Source organism: Borostomias antarcticus (assembly GCF_949987555.1).
Source record: "Borostomias antarcticus genome assembly, chromosome: 5".
Taxonomy (NCBI): Eukaryota; Metazoa; Chordata; class Actinopteri; order Stomiiformes; family Stomiidae; genus Borostomias; species Borostomias antarcticus.
The window spans coordinates 32,227,255-32,246,268 of record NC_140238.1 but is presented as its reverse complement, the minus strand read 5'-3'; the positions used below and the strand labels follow the sequence as shown (position 1 = coordinate 32,246,268).

General features: G+C 48.6%; 1 protein-coding gene across 1 annotated transcript; it reads left to right on the top strand.

Moving 5' to 3' along the window:
• The first annotated feature begins 353 nt into the window (after nt 1–353).
• Nucleotides 354–7,954, top strand: metrnla (meteorin like, glial cell differentiation regulator a). Its single transcript, XM_084437708.1, has 4 exons — nt 354–604; nt 2,403–2,791; nt 6,868–6,927; nt 7,056–7,954. The coding sequence occupies exons 1-4, from the start codon at nt 507–509 to the stop codon at nt 7,367–7,369; spliced, it is 861 nt and encodes a 286-aa protein (XP_084293834.1). The 5' UTR covers nt 354–506; the 3' UTR covers nt 7,370–7,954.
• The last annotated feature ends 11,060 nt before the right edge of the window (nt 7,955–19,014 follow it).

Below are 19,014 nucleotides of genomic sequence, written 5' to 3'. Positions count from 1 at the left end.
TAAATGTTTATAGGAATAATTATTCCTAATAATTATAGCAAGTTGTTAATAATCTTCCCAAATGAATGGGAAGATAGATGTCATAATGCGCAGAGCCCTGAGTACCTACCAAGAGTGTATCCTACCTGAGTACCTCTGAAGAAGCAGGCCTACTTCATAAAGTCATCTCTGATTCTTCTGGGCAGCTCTAGTCGACAAAGCGCACGCGCAACTCTGTGCATGGGGTGTGACGTGGAGCGAAACCAGAGGAGAGAAAACACTCGCTCGAGTCAAGACTCACTGGTCGTGTCCATGTCCGTAGTCTGCTATGATCTAGTTTGAACAAGGCATAGCCTCCGTAGCGGCAAAAGAAACCCGGTATAGGTCGTCTAGAGCTGTAGCCTATATGCAAAAAGGACACATGGAGACGCAATGTAGCTGGATTTACGGCGGCGGACTGTGTTGTTTCACTTGAAACGAAAAGGAAAAGTGTTGCGCCTGTTGCGACTGCCCTCGGTGGGATAAACATGCTCGCACCGATCCTGGCGCATTCGCTTTCCTTCCTCCTGCTCTGGAGGATCGCGCTCTGCCAGTACTCAAGCGACCAGTGCAGTTGGAGGGGCAGGTGAGATTTTTAAGTTTTAAAAATGTTTCAGGTGATTTCAATCTATCCACTGATTTGAGCTCTACATTGTGCGTGTTAAGAGATCTGTTGATGCTGTGTTTTTTTGCGGCCATTAATTAAATGGAGGAAAAATGCATCAAATTATAAAGGCTGTGCATTGCAGTCAAATATGAGATAGACTAGATTCTTTCATGCATAACTGCTCTAAGCTGGATGCTCCCCAAGGCCAGTCTATCCGAGTCTAGACTACAAAGTCTTGGGTCAGCAGTTGAATCAACCTGTGTATTGAAATGACTGAGTTTGAGACAATGAGTTTAATTCTATTTTGATGTGTAAATTACATTCACAATGGAATTTGATGATAATTTATATCTTGTTCTAACTTGATAAGATTCACTGTTAAAGTGAGTTTGAACAACATTTCACTTCACTGTATAGAGTGGATTCCATGTATATTCGTAGCCTTAGGCTATAAGTAGCCTACAGATAGGCAACAAATGCATTGATTTCCTTGTAAAAAAAAATAGGATAAATCATATTATTCATTGTGTGGTGGTTTCTGGTAGGTTCTGTTTCACCAAGAAGTCAATTATATTCTCATAAGTTCTCATAAGTAGCTACATAATAAATAAACTACAAAGACCACCAAAGACTAAGCTACTACAGGCAGTCAAATCTGTTTTGGGTGATTAAAGAGAGTGGTTATGTTTTCATCCTCAGAACCAGGAGGGTAGGTTAGCACTTTGAGCTTGTAACCAATGATCTGTTGCTCATTAGCAAGACTCCCTTATAATTGCCTGCAGAGATGATGAAGCTAAAAAAGGCTTAATTAAAGGCATACAGAGGAAAGCCTGGCTCTGGGACTGTGCTGCTTCTGATCAGCATATGCCCGAGTAAGGTTCAGATCTGTGGCACATTAGGATTTCAGCGTCTCATTTTCAAGACTGGGTGTTTCTCCCAAGGAAAAGCAACCGCTAACTTGGCATCCCGATCCTGGTAGAATGCTGAGGGTTTCCTGCCCATGGCTTCTGCTATGAGTGACAGATGGGAGTTTGGAACCTCTCAGTCGGCAGCCATTGAATTCTGGATGGACTCCGTGGGTCATTCTGGCGCCAGAGTCCAGAATGCTGCCCGGACAAGTCTCTTCCAGTCTCTTTGGCGGCTTGAAAGCGAGGGGAGGCTCGGTGCGTGACCTGCATTTGCACTTGCATGCAGCGGGCCCGGCTACTGTTTGTGCCGTTGTCTTCGCAGAAGCCTCTGTGTCCTTTTATTCATCCTCTACCGCCGCTAAACGCTTCCCAACGGCAGCCCGCCAGCAGAGCGTTTGGCCAGGGCCCCGCGGGGAACAGCGAGCGTGGAGGAGCGTGTATCGGGGGCTGAGGTCAGCGGAGCCGCGTGGGCGCGTGACTGGTCATGCAGCCAGGCTCGCGGGCGGCCGGGTTTTAACACTCTGAGCGAGGATATTAGAGCGCATTCCTTTCAATCAGCCAGAAGGCTTCTCCTTCTCTCCGTCTCAACTCGGGGCTCAAACTGACCCTCTGTCATTTTTTTTTTTTAAGCACAAAACATCTCTTTGACGCTTTGATTGGAAATTAGCTTACGAGCTCTTGTTTTACTCAGGGCTATTTCTGTCCTGGTTTGGTTGAACGTCTCTTGGGTTTATGTGTTTCAAAGCTTTTCTTTGTTCTCGAACGACCACATGTGCTGTGAATTCTTTATTTTATAAGGTTTTCTATAATGTCTGGCAGCCATGTTTGACTTCTCCATTCACTCACCCCCCTCTCCTCTCCCCCTCCAGCGGTCTCACCCATGAGGGCCATGCCAGGGACGTGGAGCAGGTGTACCTGCGCTGCTCACAGGGCGCCCTGGAGTGGCTCTACCCCACGGGCGCCATCATCGTCAACCTGCGTCCCAACACCGTGTCCCCGGCCTCCACCCGCGTCTCCGTCTGCATCAAGCCCCTGCAGAACTCCAGCGGCACCAACATCTACCTGGACCGGGCGGGCAAGTTGCGACTCCTCCTCCGAGAGCAGGACCAGGCCGAGGGCAAGGTGCACTGCTTCAGCATCCAGGAGGGGGCGCTGTTCATCGAGGCCATCCCCCACAGGGATATCAGCCGCAAGATTACCGCCTTCCAGTACGAGCTGGTCAACAACAGGCCCGGAGCTGAGCTTCACTCGCTGGCTGGTGAGAAACGCTGCCCTCTGGGTCTCGCCCAAGATCAATACCGATGAATGTTAAACGGAGAGGTCCTCTGACGGACTTTCTGATTGGTTCCCTCCATCACCTGGCTTCCTTTGTCTCTTTGTCTCAGCGTCTTTAGCCTTGCGCTAAACGCAGCCATCTGCTGGCGGTAATCTTCAAGGCCTCCTCTTTTCTAGGAAAATCTCCCCTATCTCACTTTTGGTACAGAGAGTTTATTTCTCTCTCAGTCAGCGTGTTTTTGTAAGAATGTGTTACACGGGAAATTTCGAAACCGCAGTGGAATCAAAACAGCCTCGTTCTGCCGTCAGTCTGTACCGGTTCTATAATGCGCTCTGTGTGAAGGATAGAAGTCAAGTTCACAGGTAAATGTCCCAATAGTCGGTTTATTATCTGTAGCCGTATGGGAGCATGTGTTAAACATCATGTGTTAAACATCATGTGTGAGAGAGCCTTATTATTGGCCCTGTGAGTTCTCAGTGATGGACTGCGTCGAGGGGGGGGGCACAGTCAAACACAGAGCCTCCCTTTCAAAACACCTCCTTTATTTTCACGCAGCGTACCTGCCAAACCAGACCTCAAGCTGTGTGAATGTGCATAATATCAGATGTTTTTTCGCACACAAAAAAAACAAATAGGAGTGATATCCAGCCCACATCTGTTTTCCTCTTGCTCCCAGAGTTCACGCGTCTACATCCTGCACACGGTGCTGGCGCGGTCGAGAGAGGTGAACGGGGAGGTCGTGGCGTGGTGGGTGGGGCTTGTTTTGATCCAGTCCGTTTCCTGCGCTCGCCTGCGTGGTACGAGCTGGTGCAGCGATGAGGGGAGATGACAGGGAGAGAGATGTTGGTCTGATTGGTGTGATTAAACAGTAGGGTCCGGTGCTCAACTCTGGGGTTCTCCTTCCTATCTATCTATCTATCTATCTATCTATCTATCTATCTATCTATCTATCTATCTATCTATCTATCTATCTATCTATCTATCTATCTATCTATCTATCTATCTCTCTATCTATCTATCTATCTATCTATCTATCTATCTATCTGTATCTCTATCTGTCTATCTCTCTGTTTCTCTCTCTATCTATTTCTCTCTATCTCTCTCTTTTTCCCCCTCTCACTCTCTGTTTATCTCTCTCTCTCTCTCTCTGTTTATCTATCTCTCTCTCTCTCTCTATCTCTCTCTTTTTCCCTCTATCTCTCTCTCTCTCTCTGTTTATCTATCTCTCTCTCTCTCTCTATCTCTCTCTTTTTCCCTCTATCTCTCTCTGTTTATCTATCTCTCGGTTTCTCTCCAACTATCTATCTCTCTCTCTCTCTCTATCTATCTCTCAGAAACTATCTATCGATCTATCTATCTCTATCTCTCTTTCTCTCTATCTCTCTCTGTTTCTCTCTCTATCTATCTCTCTATCTCTTTCTCTCTCTATCTCTCTCTGTTTCTCCCTCTCTCTATCTATCTCTCTATCTATCTATCGAACTATCTACCTATCTATCTCTCTCTCCTCACTTTCTCTTCTCTCTTCCGTTCTCTCTCTCTCTCTCTGACGCCCCTGTGCTAAGCTGGAGTTGTTCTCCGTCAGGGGGAGGAAATGGGAGATGTTGGGAGGACGTTTCGCTGTGTGTGTATGTATATACAGACTACTCCTCCGCCCCCCCACCCCACCCCCCACCCCCTCCGCTCTCCCCCTCTTCACCTCCGTCTCAATCTTTCCTACTTCTCCATTTCTACCGCTTTCTATTCGTCATTACTGTCTCTTCCCTTTCATTCCTCTGCCCTTCATCTATCCTCCCTCTCTTCTCCGTCGTCTGAAGTGGTTCCTGTCGGAACGTGGTGGTATTATTGAGTCGTTCTCCATTAGGGTGGAATGCGTCCGGGACCAGATGTTGCAGGGACATTATTTCTCCTCCTCCTCCTCCCCCTCCTCCACCCCTCCTCCCCTCCCACTCTGTGAAGTGGTTCTGATCGGAGCGTAGCAGCGTGCGTTCGGGTCGGGGAGAGCTGCCGACCGGGTTGCCAGGCCATTCCTGTGGCTCTGTTTCATGTCTGACATGTGAGCCTCGGCCCAGAGAGCTGCTCTGGGTTTCTGCTTCTCGCTTCTCTCTCTCTCTCTCTCTCTCTCTGCCTCCCTCTCTCTCTCTCTCTCTCTGCCTCTGCTCTGGGATGATGTGGCGGCAGGCGGAGGCCCTCATCAAAGGGCCCGGGTCCACGCTCCACTCTGAAGTCTTCCCGACGCTCCAGCTGTTCCTAAGCTCCCCAGAGCCTGCGGCTGGGTGACCCCTGACCCCACGACCACGCCGCTGGCTCTGCAGCGCCTTGTGTTGCGACGCCAGCTGACTTGAGACCCCGCCCCCCCCCCCACTTCCTCGGCATCGCAGCCTCCCGACATCAGAACAATCTGGCTAAATATAATCTGCCCCGCGCCAGGGGTCGCGACCTCCCACTGTAACGACAGGGTCTTTTTAGGACCTCTCTCTATCTCATGGGCTAGGCTACAACCGAATGTGTCGAGAGGTCAGAGGTCGGCATGGGTAGCCCTGGATTCATAAATCAGTGTTTACCACTGTACTATACTGGGCTTTCTCCAAAGTGAGCTTTTTTTTCTCCCTCAGTGGAGTGATTGAATCCACACAGTCCACCTGGACTAACAGTCCGAAGCAGTCTGCCCCATCAGCTGGGGTTTATCAACCTCATCCTCACCCTCAGCCACCCACTGCTGACTGGGCACTCCTCCCCCGGCCTCCTCCCCCCACCTCCCCCATACCTCCCCCTGTGGGCACTCCTCCCCCGGCCTCCCCCCCACCTCCCCCATACCTCCCCCTGTGGGCTACTCTGCAGTAAAAGCAAACCACACCAGGTCCAGGACTAATAAAGCCTTTCTACCCGGGCGCAGCCGCAGGGCCACCTGAGTCAACCAATCACCGACACGACCGCTCTCGCTAGGAGCCCTTTCTCCTGTCGTAAAGCATCCGAGGCCCTCGACGGGGTCAGGACAGGGGGCCCCCGGACTCCGGTGTGACCGATCTGAAGCGAAGCCTGTCCTGACGCCCCCAGGAGGGGGGAGGGGAGGGGGGCTACTTGCAGGTCACTTGATTTCAAATGTTTTCCCCCTCCAGAAGCGATGAAGGAGTGACCCACCATGAGCAGACACATGTTTTGGGAACATTTTCTTGGTGCCGTTTTACGTCCTCTTCCTCTTTCCAGCCCAGATAGCAAGTGGATCTGGGCCATATACTGGCCAGATCTGGCCCTTGTGGCTTAGTTCCGGCCCATATATGGCCCAGATCCGCTTGCTATCTGGGAGGGTTCTGTTCCCACCTGTCAGGCCGTCCACAACCGCATCCCACGTGGGTGTGGGGGTCACATTGTCCTGTGGGTCCTAACCTGGCTATGTTGTTGTTGTAGTTGTTGTAGTTGCTGTTGTTGTTGTTGTTGTAGTGAGCGTCTGGTCCCAGAAGGCTTTGTAGTGACTGGTTGCGTGCAGGTCAGGCGTGTATCCGCCTCGCCTCGCCCTCCTCCGTCCTGCTCATCTGGTTCTCGTTTGCGGAAGGGTGTCAGGCGGTTCTAAGGAGAAGGGGGGAGGGTTCCTGTTCTAGCAGAGGCGCCCCAACCCCCCGCGCCCCCCCCCCCGGCTCCCTCCCTCTTTCCTAGCGTCTCGTATAATGAGAGGAGAGCGCTGCACCCCAGATCTGTTCGGTGTAAAACCCAGGGCCATGACAGCTGACTCCCGTTCAGCCGTCCGCAAAAATAAATAACCATCCGGGGGAGGGAAATTAATTACCGTGGCCGAGGTGCTGTGCGCGTGTGTGCAAGTGTGTGTGTGCGTGTGTGTGTGCGTGCGTGCGTGTGTGTGTGCCCCGCACGGCTGACTGTGTCTGGCTGGCTGTTTGTGTTCGAGGCAGTTGGCTGGAAAGCCGTTGAGTTGACAGCGAGGTTTTTATCGCTCAATATGGCGGACCGTAGTGAAAACTAGAGTCATCAGTGTTTCCTTTTGTATGGTAGAGCTGTGGTTCAGCCCTGAACTCATCCACCCTCTTTCTCTCTCTCTTTCTCTCCAGCTCCCTGTCAACCCTGCAGTAATGCTGAAGTGCTGCTAGCAGTCTGCACCAGCGACTTTGGTAAGATGACATTCTCCCTCTCCTGAATAGTCTGTTCATACTATTTTAGCAAACGTATGTATTTGTCTGATGAGTTGCACTAGAGTACAATCCCAGTGTGTCAAGCCTGTCCTCTGTCCCACCTGCAGTGGCGCGGGGCAGCCTCCAGGGGGTGGAGCAGCAGGAGGAGCAGTCGTCAGTCACCGTGTCGATCAGCCGACTGTACAGACAGAAGACGCAGGTGTTCGTGTCGGGGGGCGTGAGGGCCAGGCGCTGGACAGGCCGGGTCAACATGCCCCTCCAGTGCGGCGTCAGGCCCGGGGAGGGGGACTTCCTCTTCACGGGGACCGTGAGGTTCGGGGAGGCCTGGATGGGCTGCGCCCCGCGGTACAAAGACTTTCTCAGGCTGTACCAGGAGGCGCAGCAGCTGGGGACCAACCCCTGTTACGTGGACACGGACTGAGCGGTCTACCCCGACCATGTCAGGAAAGAGGCCCAGCTACGCGGAGAGAAGACCCTGTACCAAGTGCTGACACTTACTGAGGAGAGAGGGGAGAGTTGGACTGCTAGACAGACAGATGGACACACACACACACAGACAGACCCCTTCTCCCAATGTCTTATAGCTCTGTGAGAGAGAGACAGAGGCTGGAGCTTGTCAGTGTTGCCAAGCAGCATGGTGGTTGGACTCTACGCTCCAAGCCAACGACCCACTGAGGAATGTTTTAAGACGGCCATTCCTGGAGGAGGAACTCCTAGAGTGTCTAATGTAGCAGATCCTGTTTGGGCAATGTGTATAAAATGTGAATGAACATTCTAAAATGGAAGCTCCAGGTGCTTTGTAAAAAGCTTAATGTACAGTTTTGAAGTTGTTTCTTATGACAGAAATGTATGAAGTTAAAGCCTGCTTTTTATTTTATTTTTATTTTGTTTGTAAGAAAATTAGATGTGCAATTTACCGCCTGAATTTATGTCGTCAGGCTGTTTAATTGTGTAAAAAAGTGACCGTTTTTTTTCCAGTGAATAAAACGTATTTTCTGGAACTGTTTGTTTGTGTTGAGTGTTTTTTATTTGTGTGAAGCAGAAGTCAGTCACACGAATCAAATCTTGGACAGAACCAGTCTTTAAGTTGCATAGTTTAGAGTAGAGTTTGTGTGTCAATATCCCTCAAAATGTAACAATCTATTTCATTTAATTAGCATTCAGCAAGGCTTGTCTTCACTTTAGGAACCAACTTCAAACCCCATGCGATAGCCAAATCTCCATGTATAAATGTACCACACTGATCAAATACAATTTCCACAGCGGTATTAGCTGGTTGTTTTTCCACAGTCTAGGCTTGGGTTTGAACAGATGCTCCCCCCATATGAAATGTATTAATCCTCTCTCCAAGGTTAACCTCAAGCCCGGGGATGGGGGAGATTGATATCATTGGTTGGAATGAGACTTGGGCGGATTCCTCTGCATGGCTCCTGTGGTGTTGGGGGTGGCGGTGTGTCAAGGTCAATCTGAAAGCCTCCTTTGTTTCTAGGCAGCCTGGTATGGGCGGACGGACCGGGGACAGGCCTAGGGGACCGCACTCAATGCAGCTCCTGCGCCTGCGCGCTCGGCTGAAAGCTGCACTCTGGAAACCCGGGGGTTGTAGTTTTGATTGGCATGCTCTCTCCGCGGTGGTGCTATACCTTCTAAGAGAAGGTCTTTCATTTTCTTCACCTCAAATTAAACACGGGGAGTCAAAAAGATTTTAGGTTTTGTGTGCCAGACCGCATGATGCTGCCTGAAAGTCTGTTGAAAGATAACATCCAGCGAAAAGCCTAAGTCTTTGTCTCCCTTTTCAGTTAAACGGAAATGTACCTCGAAAGTCTTTCAATAAGTTGGCCCATATAGACAATTGCTATTCCAGACAGCCCTGTGTGCTCAATTGAATGTCTGAATTCCAGCTGAAAGCCAGCAGCCCCGGAATCGCTCACTGGGAAATGCAAACAAAGTTCCTATGGTAACGGTGCCGTGCTGTGAACCCTTTCTCCTCGGGGAGAGGGGCGCGAGGAGGAGGAGGAGGAGGAGGAGGAGGAGGAGGAGGAGGAGGAGGCAATGGCGGGGTTGGGAGGGGGGGGGGGGGGGTTGGCCATTGACGACGTCTTCATCTGCCCAGCTGTCCTGTTTGTCAGTCTTCCCTGTCCCCACCTTTCACTGCTGTCACTGCCTGTCTGGACCGCCCCTCGTCCTCAGGCGCTGACGCACCTCACATAGACTCCGTAAAAGTTGAATTCATCAACCGTTTATGAGTTCATACATCGTTATTTCGTGAAACGGTGCTAGACAGAAATAAATATATTTCCACAGTGGGCATATTGTCCTATAAAGATTTGCCCGGAGCACGAGTGTGTCAGCGAGTCACTGCTGAATGAGGCCTGTGTCAGAGAAGTGAGCCTAGCTGCTCCTCACTGGGCAACTCACCCAGACCACGGTAATCACGGTCGACCACCGCAGAAGATGAATATGCGTCTCTCTCTCTCTCTCTCTCTCTCTCTCTCTCTCACACACACGCACACACACAGACACACACACACACTCTCTCTCTCTCTCTCTCTCTCTCTCTCTCTCTCTCTCTCTCTCTCTCTCTCTCTCTCTCTCACAAACACACACACACACACACTCTTTCTCCCCCCCCCCCTCTCTCTCTCTCTCTCTCACACACACACACACTCTTTCTCTCTCTCTCCCCCTCCCCCCCTCTCTCTCTCTCTCTCCCTCTCTCCCCTCCCCCCCCCCTCTCTCTCTCTCTCTCTCTCTCTCTCTCACACACACACACTCTTTCCCTCTCTCTCTCCCCTCCCCCTCTCTCTCTCTGCCGGGCTGATTCAGTCAGGAGTCAGGGCCCAGCCATCCCGTGGGTGGAATTTAAAAAAAAAGGAAAAACAAGCTCTGTTGAAAAGTGCAGTGGCAGCAAATCGCACCGTCACTTGGCAGAAAGAAGGGGCGAGTGAGTGAAAGAGCAATAGGTCCCCTGGAGAGAGGGGAGAGGAGAGAGAGAGACCAGGACAGAAGACCCAGTGAGCTGAGCTCAGTGTAGTGGTGACATTTTCTGTCTCTTTGGGAAGTAGTGGAATGCGTGGAATGTGTTGACTTCACGCACGCATGTGCACAGCTTCCCCCCGAGCCCCCCGGCCATGATTAGTGTGAATCAATGGGGACTCTGTGGTGTGTGTGCGCGCGTGTGTGTGTGTGTGTGTGTGCACGTGGCCATGACTCCAGCGCACACAAACACAACCGCCCCAGCGGGGAGATAGCCGCCCACACAGCGAGCCGCAACGCGACCGGCAGCTGCTCTGTGACACCTCGCTGTTCTGGCGCGTGGTGGGGGCCCGGAGGAAAACACGCTATCACTGTGGTCCCGAAACGATGTTTCAACACGGTATCTTTGTCTCAACACTTTGTTTTTTTTGTCTCTCGCTTTGCTGCTGAGCCAGATAGCGGTGAACTGAACATATCAACAGGATAAGGTGGGAGAGAGAGCCGCAGAGCCGACGAGGCGCCTCGCAGAATGTTCTCTAATCCCCGGGGGCCGCCATGAGTCTGCCGCGCAGAAATGCGTCCCCGCTCCCGGCTTTCCGCCTCCTCCTTAGCCCCGCCCCGCCTCCACTGTAGGGTCACCGAGGTACAGCGGGGATTAAGGCCCGGGGGTGTTGGATGTCTCCTCCTGCCCAAAGGGACGAGAGGCGGGGGGAGGGGCGAGGCCAAGGGCCTGTCCAGATATCCGGTATCAAAGGGATAAGGGGGATTGTGTGCACCTCGGCTGTGGAATGGGGCGTGGAAGGTAGGCGAGGCCCCTTGATCTGCCAGAATCAGATGCTTCAGATCAGAGTTAAGCTACTTGGCTGACAGGTACCGTCGGGGGGGGAGGGGGGAAGTCAAAACACTTTGACAGCCAAAATGAACATTGGACCAGAGGCCTTGAAAGGGTGACAGGTCATCATGTGTCTTGATGAAGTGTTGAACTGCACGACCTCGTCTCTTGCGGGCCCCGTACCTGTGATTCGGTCCGCCGGTCGAACGAGGTTGACTTCTCTTTTGTTCCGCCTCCCTCTCTTTTTTCCTGTTGTGGACCAGCGAACGAGCAGAGGAGGCGGTTCGTTCAGCAAACACACCGATACGGGAAGAAGGTCTGCCATTCTCGGAGGGAGGGGGGGGGGTCTCCCTATACTCGGCCATTCGAAGCCCCTCGGTCCTCCGTAGCTCAATAATAGAGCTGTGTTTGACTCCGACAAGAAGAAGACCTCAGGCAAACATTGCAAATGACACTTTTATTTACTTGCGCCCCCCCAACCCCCCCCCCCCCCCCCCCCCAACACTCCTCATCTCCGGGGATCTGCGGTGCCTTTTCAGGCCGCCCCATGGCAACGGTAGCCCAGGCCTTGTCAACACAGGGGAGCAATTTTCTCATGATGTCATCATGGCTTTGTGATTGGTGGGCTGTTGTTGGGAAGAGAGGAGCTCTGTGAAGTCTGGGTTCTCCACAGGGAGTTGAGCAGAGTCACAGTGTCTGCTAAAATCGCCGGATTACCTTGAGACGCCTGGACACGATGAGCTAACCCAGTGAGCGTCATGAATTCCTGACCAGCCACTGTGAACTTGGAGTGTGTTGAGAGGGCCACACTTGTTCCCCGATCGCAGACTCAATCCCTCTTTTTGGTACTTTGCCCTCAAAGATATTATCACCGTGGCCCACAATCCATTGTGACCGAATGGCTGTGGCGGATGTGATCGTAATCATAATAACAAAAGGTTCTCTCTTTCAGTATAGCTCATGATGGGTTTGAATGAACGCACTTGTGTGCACTCCACCATATGTCATTCGTCACAACTCTGTGATCCGATTGGCCGCTCTCTTGAGAGAGAGCGCCATTTTCCCATCCTCCTCCACTGGCAGACGTGTCAGGGTCAGGGGTCAGGCACCGGGATCTCCTGTTTGCACACTTCAATGAGCACCAGTGGCTTTGCCACACTGGGGGGGGGGGGGGGGGGGGGGGGGGCTTCCATGGCAACCAGGAAGTTTGGGGAGACAGGGGCGTACCCCCCTATCCTCCGAGAGGAACACAGATCTATAGACGCCGTGGCCCGACAATGATCATCGGCCCGGGCTTGTCATCGGGGTGAAGACCGTGATGGATCGCGTAATTGAACGTGTGACGTTTGAGGGATGTCTAAACGAGGAGCCGAATGGACAGTGTGATGGATAGGTAGGAAGTGCACCCGGGCGTTTTTCACACAGGAGCGGATGTGAGCTGCTTGCTCTAGGACAGGGATGATGGATTGATTCTCAAGGGTGGAGGGAGAGAGGGAGAGAGGGGGGGAGGAAGAGAGGCGGGGGAGAACAGCAGATGATGCACATCCCATCGCTGTTTTCACCAGAGGACATTCGTTTTTACAAACAGCGTAAACATACCGAGATCAGTCTCTAACAGCACCGTGAGGTCTTTCAAAGTGAACAAAGTAGTTCTCTCATAAAAGAGCGGTTATGAAACTTTTTAGGCTTATCTAACCAGGCTACCATGGTGAATATCTGCACTGTCAGGTCATACCGAGTCACCCACTAGCTCCCTGGCTGCTTCCCTCGCTCATGTGACAGGAGCTGTAGTGGGTAAGAACTATAACACACACACTGTAGGACAAAGGACTGTGTGTCTGACGCACAAGACGCCAGTTTTGATAACGGTGAAAAATAGGACGCATAACGTCTGCATGGACAGTAGTTTGCTTCGCTGAACAGACCGGTTGGTTTGTCGGACCTCGTAGTTAGAGATGTGTCTATGGAAATAAAACCTCAACTGCTTGGCCTTTTTTTTTGTTCTTTTTACGGAATTGCAAATCTAATCAGACCGAATTCAGAACACGGACAGAACGCAACAGAATTCAAACGTGTGTCCAATTTCCTCTATGTATATTTATAAGTCAAATCTGAATGATGCAACTCCTAGCGGCCATTTTGAACAGCATGTCTCCCTGTTAAAAGGTGACGTATGAGACGAGGCCCTTTGAAGCTCGGACGGGTGTAAAAGCTCCTTAAGAGTGCGTCTTGAACACTGACTCTATCTTAAATGGAAACCCAAGCCGACAACACGGCGGTCTAATTTAGGATAAATTAGTGGGCTCTCACGCACCATCCTCCCTGCATAGCACAGCACACACACACACACACACACACACACACACACATACACACACTCACACTAGGTCATGTCAGATTCGAGACCTCTGTTTATTTTCTTCCCTTGACCGAGATGAGATTAAGTATTGATTTCAATGTCAAACAGCACATCAGATAACGGCTTAAGTATGTGTATGAAAATCATTAGCGCTTGAGGAGTCGCATGTGGCGTTATGTGCTATGACAACAGTTAGAGAGTGGACATGTGTTCAGGACAGCTGCCGAATGGTCAGCTGGGTTGAGAATGGCTGAGCCGAGAGAAAGTAGAGCTCTAAGGAGAGCCATGAATGCACACACACACACACACACACACACACACACACACACACACACACACACACAAACAAGGTCCAACACAATTCACTTGTAGCTTGGCTGTACCCACACAGTTGACAGTGTGCGTGACCCTTGAAGGGGGGCTGGGTTCTACTTCTGTAGCCATGCCCCTAACGGGGGTCACGGTAGGTCACCACCTCTGACCCCATCAGGTCATGCTAGAGGATGTCATCAACCAAGGCAAACAGACCTGAAAGAACACTAACAACTAAAGACAAATTACAACTGTGTTTGTTAATTGATGAGGATAAAGATAATGGTTAATGATTGAAATGGAATTAAACCAGGAGTTAGAATACACGTTTGGGTAGTAAACAAACCCTTCTCCCTGACCCCCATTTCCCAAATTACCTTCAAACTAAACGGAGAACCTTACCAATCTTTTACGAGCTGCTTTTTAAGAGAGTTGCACATTCAAAAAAGAAGTTCACATAGTAATGCTCTCGAGACTCGAGTAGATCCCCTACCCGACTGCATAACTGCAGGCAGAGCCCAACATTGGATGACATAGTGGATAGATTTAGTGGGGATTATCGCGGTTGTACTATGGAATGCATAGCATCTGAATGAGCAGAATGAGGAGAAGGTGGAGGGAGGGCATCTCAATTACAGTAAATGTGCTGACGGTGAAATTCCCTCACCCCGCTGCTGACTCAAAAATGTAAGGCTGTAGAATCTGTTTTGGTATCTCTCCCCCGATGCGTCCTTATCCATCCTGTGCAATTCCAGGAGGCAAGTTACAATATTTTTTAGTGCAGTTAATATTACACCTCCTTATTCGCTTTCTGAATGGGTGACTAGATATTGTCACTATTCTTTGTCTCGATCTAGATCTGATGCCGTTTCTGTACGTTTTGTGTTTTTCTTTTTGTGTTTGTGTATTTTATGTTTGTTTTGCTGTGGTGTCTACCTGTTTTTGGTTTTATGTTTGGGTCCATTCGCAAAAGCAGGGTAGGCAGCTTATTCTGGAGTTTCCCTTTCATCGTGCATCTTGAGTCTGGTGACTATTGCTTTGTTTGATGTCTATGTATGAATAAAAATGTATCTTATTGTAGTGTATATACAGTCCAAATATTTAGCGTACTTACAGGGATAATAGTTGAAAAAGTGTTTATAGAACCTTTCAACCGCCTTAAATTACTGACATAGCAGGCTGCTGCACGTATCTACAGTATGGACCAAAAGGCAAAATATAAAATATAAAAATGCAAAATATAAAAATATATATGTAGCCTCCTCCCTCTTGCTGAGAAAATAAATGAAGGGGAGATTCAGTGCAGCTTTTCTTTTGTTTAACAGATGCTGCCCTCTTCTGGACAGAAGTGTAACTGCCGGCAGCTGTCTGTTGTTAGTCCATCTGTGGCAAGTAGGAAGAAAAAAAACAGGGACAGAACACACATCTGGTCTATAATTGTGGGCTTCCGTACACACAACCTTTTGAACTTGATGCATAGTTCATTTAGAAGGAGAACATTTCATTTCATCAAGTCAGGCACAGGGCCCACTTTTCACCATGTCAGTCAGACCTGATAGATTACATAAAGCCATATTTCAGCCCACTAACCAAAGCCCTCATAGGCAGAGAACACAGCCTTCATTGAGCCTCGTGTAGAAAGGGCCCTTGGGAACGCTCATATTTCCAACCATGGCAAAATGGAGATTTATACTGTAGTCATAACAAAGCAAGAGGGACACACGGACACCGCGTCATAAAAAGACTGGGACCGTGATCGTCTGAAGTTCAGTCATGGTGTCACCATTCTGATGGATGAGTTACAGACCCTTAACACAACAGTAAATTCAACCAATCAGGACACAGCAAGTTTCTGTCTCACCTCAGTGGGAGAGCAACCTACGATAGACATGAGAAAGTATACAGACTCTGAACAGAGCTTCTCCCATGACTGTACAGAGGACTTGCAATGGCAAGTAATGTAGCCGAGTACTTTACAATAACAACGAATTAACCAGGGAATGAAACTCTACTCTACTTTTGGAAGGAGTGATTTTATCAAGTGTGTACTTAAAACCTCATCAGCATATCCACAAGGGGCGAGACCCTGCACTTTTTGTGCACGCTGGAACCCGGAACATATTCCATCCCAAATTTAGAAGGAAAACACTGTCCAATAGATCATGTTCTTACTGTCTGGGAATAACTCCAGTAATAAAACAGCAGCTCATTTGCCCATGAGAGGACTGGGATTCTCACTGGAGTGATCCAAGTTACATTCTTAATTATTCAACAGAGCTATATTACTATCATCAACACAAACACAATATTACATTCTCTGAAAAGTAAATCACATTTTTTGCAAATATCAAGAAATGTCCACTTTATTTTTTAATGCCACTCAAGGATCCAACAGTTGTTTCACAACATAAATCATTAGTCGTTTCACAAACTTGTCTTGGATGAAGCAGACTTTATACAATCTTTCACTAAAGGAAAGTATAATAATTTAGACAGAGCTTGTCCAGCTAGAGGTCAGCGATGGGCTTGTGTGGCCAGTACGGGTTCTTCTTCTTGTCCAGCGTTGTCTCTGGGAACATGTCGTTCAGGTCATCAACGGTCATCTGGTCGAAGGGAATCAAGTTCTTGAGCTTCTCCAACTGAGAGAAAAATGAGAGGAAAACACACCAATCAAGAGATTTGGCTGGAAGTCTGATGCCTTATTACATGGGAATGGACTGAGTCATTAAAGGGCCTTTTACATGGGAATGGACTGAGTCATTAAAGGGCCTTTTACATGGGAATGAACTGAGTCATTAAAGGGACAACACAGTGAAAATCTTACTTTCTAGTGTTTTCTATGATATTAGCACACAGGGGCATTATATGAACACCATGGAACTATCATGTGTGTTCTTAAAGGTGCTCTGTTCAATTTACTGCACTTTTTGTAAAAATAAAATAAAATAAATTCCAATATATGCAATAAATAGGTCCAGGGGAGTCATAACTAACTGTACAGAAAATATAGCCAACGGTGTCATGCCTGTGGAGCAAATGCAGAATGTATTTTTATTATGAGCGAAGCCGGCCTGGCGCTGAGCCCCGCCCCCTGAACGGCACCTTATGGAGTGAAAACGCCCACTTGTTTATATCTGATACGCTGCACCACTGCCCCCTCTAGTGGCCGAAAAAAATCAAACTGAGCACCTTTAAAAGAGTAGTAAATATCATCATATACAATGGTTCAGATCAAAAAGTTGACAAAACAAGCACTTTTGAGAAAGTCTGATAATTGTTCTATCACCGTTTTGGTCATACAATGGATGTGGGTGGGCACCGTGAAAAATCATGTTAAACTCTCAATTTCAAAGACAAGAAGCTCGCGTTAGCCTAGCTTTACCGTTAGCCTAGAAAGGGAAGCTTTTGCCCATCTACCTGCAGAGAACACAAAACGGGCAGCGTAAAGTTATCTTCTCAAGTCGGATCTGAGTGTCAGTTGGAGGTCTCCCACTCACCCTGCTAAATCAGTTAGCTAGCTGGCTAGCAAATAGTTCATAAGTTTTAGCTGTAATGTTATTCGTTACGTTACCAAACATTAGCTAAAACAGCAGAGCAGATACTGATACACACAGCAACTAAATGTATCCAAACTTGAGCTGTCTGGCAGCACATGTAAACGATTTTTGGAAATCAGAAATTCTGGCTTTAAACTCAGAAGCTTAAAAAATAATAAACTCAGTTGTTGGCCCTAATGCTCTTCCGTAGGCCTTCGCCTCCTCCAGAGCGAATATCCCAAAATCCAGACCATATCGGGCCAATCAGGGACTGCGTTTTAACTGCTGTCCCGCCCCCACAGTGGAAAGCAGCCCCTGATTGGTTCGTGTCCCTGCCGCTCGCTAAACAAACATGGCGGCTCCCGAAGCAAAGAGTGATAACGTTAACGTTAGAAGAATAAATACAGCTATAAGTGCAGTTATTGCAGAAATAGACTTAACCACAACACTTAAACAAGAACAAGAGTATGCACTAGTGGAGTTTATCGGTGGAAAATACGTTTTTGCCGTTCTTCCGACTGGATTTGGCAAAAGTTTGCTGAATGCTTATTGGCTGAAGGTGTTTGTCTGTCAAGGCAAGTAGCCCCGCCCACATAATCGCTCTCTATGGGGCGAAGGCCAGACCGATATTGCGGAGCGAAGCAGTGAGCTCGCTAGATCGGGATGGTCATCCATGGGATGGTCATACTAGGCTAGCTTGAAACGTCACAGGAATATCCGGTCTGTGACATGGGTGTTCGCACTATGACGTAACATACACGTAGCAACGGCAGGGTATATAAAGCTTTGACAAGTGGACAAGCGTCAGTGCTGTGGTGTTTGCAGTCTGAACATGTTGTCAAAGACATGGCTTTGACGAATTAAGAATATGTTATATATTGAGACTAAGAATGATTTTATGAGGCGAGAGAGGGTGATAATTCAACCTCAGTTAGTCCGTGATGTGCCAATTACAAGGGTGATAATTCAACCTCAGTTAGTCCGTGATGTGCCAATTACAAGCCTGGTCCAGGGCCTTGATGCAACACGGCTCTGCTTGGGACTTCTGTTTGTGCTCTCCCTGGTCGTGGTAGTAAATTGGATACTAGATCAGTGGAGAAAGCATCAAGGATACACGGAGGTTAGTAATCAAAGTTTCATTGTAATTTAATAATTCACAATTCAAACGATTCCAGGAGTTGTTCTGTCTTTGTGAAGCCTGTATAACCTCACCAGCCATCTTGTCTTTTCTTTCTAAATTAGGATGGAATCTGTTTCAACACTGATCGGTAAGTTTATTATGTTTTTTTTTCAGTGCATCCAAAACAATGTTTGTGTGTGAGTGAGAGAGAGAGAGAGAGAGAGATATGTGTGTGTGTGTGTGTGTGTGTGTGTGTGTTATGTGTATAATGAGTGGCATAATATGATGCATTTCGATTATATATTATTAGGGCTGTCAAATGATTAAAAAATTACTCTAATTAATTACATGATCTGTAATTAATTAATCACAGTTAATCACAAATTGATCCTATGTCATTTTTGTTGCTGGCAGAAGCCCCCAAATGAAGATATTTCAACAGACCTTTCTGTTAATTTTTGTGTATTAATTTTGTATAATTATTTAATCTAATTAACATGTTAAATTGACAGCCCTAATATTTAAATCTATCGAAGTAATCAAGTCATCTTAGTTTGTATTTCATTCTCTCAAAAGGGAACGGTGTGACATTGATCTGACCGCATGCGACAAGTGCTTCGGCCATCTGGAAGCGCTGCTGGAGATGGACAGCCGATCTGAAGGCAGCTCACACTCCAGCAGCTCACACTATCATCCCTGTGACCCGGGGGACGACTGTGAAGACGACATGGTCTCTGCCAGGTCTCGGTTCAGTCGAGGGAACAGCCCCATGGCGTCTGGTGGTGTCGGCGAGTCGTCCTCTAAACGTCGGGTCGGGTCAAAGGGAAAACCTGAGAAGAACGCTCCACCGTCACCTGAGGCTGACTGGAAGCTGAAGCTTGGTAGGAGGCTCTTTCGCAAGAAGTGGGAAGGAGTTTTTCCAGGAAAGGCCGAT

Bases quoted from the DNA above. Each gene is read 5' to 3' on its own strand.
- metrnla (XM_084437708.1), top strand. From the start codon at position 507: ATGCTCGCACCGATCCTGGCGCATTCGCTTTCCTTCCTCCTGCTCTGG. The intron at 605-2,402 runs GTGAGATTTTTA...CTCCCCCTCCAG, and splicing joins CAGTGCAGTTGGAGGGGCAG to CGGTCTCACCCATGAGGGCC. The intron at 2,792-6,867 runs GTGAGAAACGCT...CTTTCTCTCCAG, and splicing joins TGAGCTTCACTCGCTGGCTG to CTCCCTGTCAACCCTGCAGT.